Raw genomic sequence first — 3,821 nt, forward strand, 5'->3', positions numbered from 1 at the left:
CAGGGAGGGAGGGAGAGAGAGAGAGAGAGAGAGAGAGAGAGAGAGAGAGAGAGAGAGATTTGTCTTTGGTGGTGATGGTTAATCCATGCAGTAATGGATGGTCCACATCAATGTGGATAACAACATTACTAATTTGATTCAGTAGCTATATTTAAAAAAAAATAAAAAAGGAAAGAGAGGAAGCAGAAGGAGGAAAAAGAAAAGAAGGAGAAGGAAAAGCAGAGGAGACTTCCAAAAGAAATTAAAAGGGAAAGTGTGGTGTGGGTATAATCATGAAATGTAGCAGACATGTATGGCGTCCTCAAAGAGTACATTAAAAAGTGGCTGTTAGTATACAACCATAGTTTTGAAATATAACCACAATCTTTCTAAGACAGCTTATGAGCTAAAAATGCCAGTGAAGACACACACTATTTAATGCGATGCCTGTCTCTACCTCTCACTCCTTGGGCTTCATATTCTCCCCAGTTTTAAACATCTACTTGAAGCTGTGACCTCTTTGTTCTGTTCTTGATCTCTACAGACAGCAGAAGGGGGCCCGCTTTATCCACAAAAAGAACCAACCAGCTTTAAGCATGAAAACGCAGGAGTTTTCATGCCTTCAACTTCACCAAAACCCAGCACCGACAGTTTTTTCACTTCTGAAGTAGACCCGACTATTGCTCCAGTGCTTCCAGAACAGAAGGTATAGTGAACAAAGATTTGTCTGATGAAATATGTGTATGATCTAAGTGAGAAGTTATCTATAGGGTCAGACATCACTATAAAAATATGAGTAATACAATATGTGGCCTCACCTCTGGATAAAGCAGTTAACGATGGTTTTAAATCAATTTGTTAGAATGTAAATTTTATTTTATTTTAATGTGAGCTTTTATGATGTTCTTTCTTGCTAGGTTAAGACTGATAGCCTAAGAGAACCATAAGATATTGTTCAAATAGCTCAGAAGTTTCGGTAGGTATTTTTTTTTTTTTGCCAAAGTTATGCTTTAAATTCCATGACAATTCTTAACAGAAAATTCATCAGAAAATCAATGAAAAATTCTTAGCCTACTGATAACAGCATTTATATCTACCTGCATAGACCGTGCTAATTATGAAACTTCTCTAATTTTTAAAAATCAAAATTAACTTTTTAAAGTTATCTCTGCCTATAGTATAAACTTGATATGATTCCTATAAATACTGGATATATTGTTTCGTCTTCTCTACGTATTCTGCATACTCTACATATTCATTCTTTCCCTCTGCATGCTAAACATTGTGGTAATGTCAATATCCCCTTATCTGTTTAAATAAAGTCTTAAAACAATAAAAGAATTGTACAATGACAGAGCATTTCAAAATTAATTGAATATATACTAAGTATAACTTGTTAATTGTCAGCTACTGATGCTGCATTATTAGTTTTAGAAAGGCATCTTTGAAATTACACTACAAATAACAACACACATTGAAAGGAATGCAACATCACTTAAAGACCAAACTAAAAGATAAAGGTTCGCAGACTATTTTATGATGCTGTTCTGACTCTTCCTTCTACGAGAAGCAACACTGGACAGTCTTCAAGTGAGAAGAGTCCGTACAAACACAGACAGCAGTGAAGAGCACAGGCGCCTCTTCAGAAGAGCCCCTCCCTTGTGTACTATTTGAATCATGCCAATCAATTCAATTTATTGTACCAAAATTTGAAAGCTATTTCAGTACAGTTTGAGCTCCAGTCAGTATAAACAGCCAGTGGGGTGTTTTTGTTTCTTTAATAAGAAATTTTCAAACAGCTAAACAATTTTATTCAAAGGAACCTACTAGTACTGAAATGTTGTTCTGTCTTTCAGAGAGAAGATGTGATGGTACCTTGGCTGTCTTTTAAAGATTATTTCTTCTTATATGCTAATAGAAATTTGTTTATTGATACAAAGTCTCTAGTTGTTTAATGATATATAGCCTCTTCACTGATCTCATTTTTCTTTACTTATAAAAGATACTATACTATTCATGTCACAAAAAATAATATATCATGGAATAAGTCCTATCTTTATCATGCTGGGTTTTTTTTTTCTCAAAGATTCTGGGATTATATAATCTGGAAAACGACAAGCACTAGAAATAAAGCATGTTTAACCAAAAAAAATCAAGCCTTCTTAAAACATTTTATAATAAAGTGAAACTTGATTACAATGATAAGCTTCTAAACATTTGTGTGACACCCAAGTGCATACATACTTGCGCACGTGCACACACGCACGTGCACACACACACACTAAAACTTATAACAAATTAATTTGATAACTGTGTTAATAAAGAATGCTTCTAAAGTTGTGTAATTCAAGAGAGTAAATATGTACTAATCAATAGTTTTATGACGAGTGTACTGATTGGTGTCGAGATTAAACTGTGTCTGTTAGAAAAACATGACAATATCTGATTTTTTTTTCCCCAGGTTCACTCAGTCAGATTGCTTGTAATTCATTCTCCATGAAAATCAAACTTGTTTTGTTTTATTTTTTTTCCGTTTTACTTTTTTTTAAGGCAGGGTCTCATCCTATAACTTTGACTATCTTGGAACTACTTAGTAGGTAGACCAGGCTGGCCTTGAATTCATAGAAATCTACCTGTTGATGCCTTTGAGTGCTCCGCTTAAACTGTACACCACCACACTTAGTCCTCCAAAAATGGGTTTGAAACAGATAAAGACTGTGTATGCTCTCAGTACACCACAACTACACAGAAAGATGGGTGCTGAATTCAAAAGGACAAAAGGAAGACACGTGCTTGTTTAGCGAGACAGGGACCTACAGAACCTAGGTCTTAGATTTTTCAGACATAGATTTTGGATTTCATCTGTTTTGGGTTTGAATATTCAAGGTGGCATGTAAACCTGAGTCTCTCTTCTCAGAGTCAGACATGAATTTCAGAATTCCTGAAAGTTCTTCTTGAAAAAGACAGCACGGAAGTACTCAGGAGTTACTTTTTTCTCTTTTGTACATGAACCTAAAAGTATTTTCAACTTCTTTTCTCAACACCAGGTCTTCAGGGAAAATTATCCAAAAAATATGAAATTTGGCATTTAATAATGCCTTATGTGTTTGTTGGTAGATGCATGTGAATCCAGATACATTAAAGAAAAGATGAATGAGTTCATATATTAATACATATTGCACTTTTTGAATAAATTTGGTGTTTTAGGTTCTCCATTCAATTATAGTTAGTAAGCTCTTAGCTGCTTCTATGTTTAATAGTGTTATAACTCTGGAATCTACTACTTGCTCTGTGGAAGAGCAATCCAGTAGTCATCTACTGTACCTCTGTTGTATTCTTTGTTCTTTCCCGTGAGTTCATACAATAAAGGAACATAATTGTCAGTGCTTAACTCTTAAGATCAGACATGACAGACACTGAGAAGTATAATAAAACCCAGCTGCTCAGCAGCTAAGAGAATCTCCCAATCTTCCAACCAAGTGTTCAGGAAAACCTTCTGGAATTTCCATGATATAATTTAATGAAGTACTGAAAATATACCCTAGAATATACTATACCAAGCACCCAATTTTTTTAAAGAAAATATACTAAGAGGGATGCCCAGAGACTGGAAAGGAAGGATAAGTATAAATTAGCTTCTCTATTCAGGACAAGTAAGAGGAATAGTTAGAAAAGTGATGAGATCAAGTGTAACTTTGTATCTGCTCAAGGGCTTAGTGATATTAGGGGTATAATAATAAACACTTTTTAGTTTTTATTTATTTATTCATTATCCCTAGAATGACCAAGTACTTGGCAAACATAATCTGAATGTTCTGTTGAGCATTTTTTTTTTGGAAGCT

General features: G+C 34.4%; 1 protein-coding gene across 1 annotated transcript in view; it reads left to right on the forward strand.

The window, feature by feature from the left end:
* Nucleotides 1-2,131, forward strand: part of Odam (odontogenic, ameloblast associated) — a 9,808-nt gene extending 7,677 nt beyond the window's left edge. The window contains exons 10-12 of the mRNA XM_028752688.1: nucleotides 524-685; nucleotides 897-959; nucleotides 1,840-2,131. Coding sequence (XP_028608521.1) covers nucleotides 524-685; nucleotides 897-926 — 192 coding nt within the window. The 3' untranslated portion in view covers nucleotides 927-959; nucleotides 1,840-2,131. The remainder of the gene's footprint in view (nucleotides 1-523; nucleotides 686-896; nucleotides 960-1,839) is intronic.
* Nucleotides 2,132-3,821: the final 1,690 nt, after the last annotated feature.

The sequence above is a fragment of the Grammomys surdaster genome, unplaced genomic scaffold, assembly GCF_004785775.1.
Source record: "Grammomys surdaster isolate TR1022 unplaced genomic scaffold, NIH_TR_1.0 125928, whole genome shotgun sequence".
Taxonomy (NCBI): Eukaryota; Metazoa; Chordata; class Mammalia; order Rodentia; family Muridae; genus Grammomys; species Grammomys surdaster.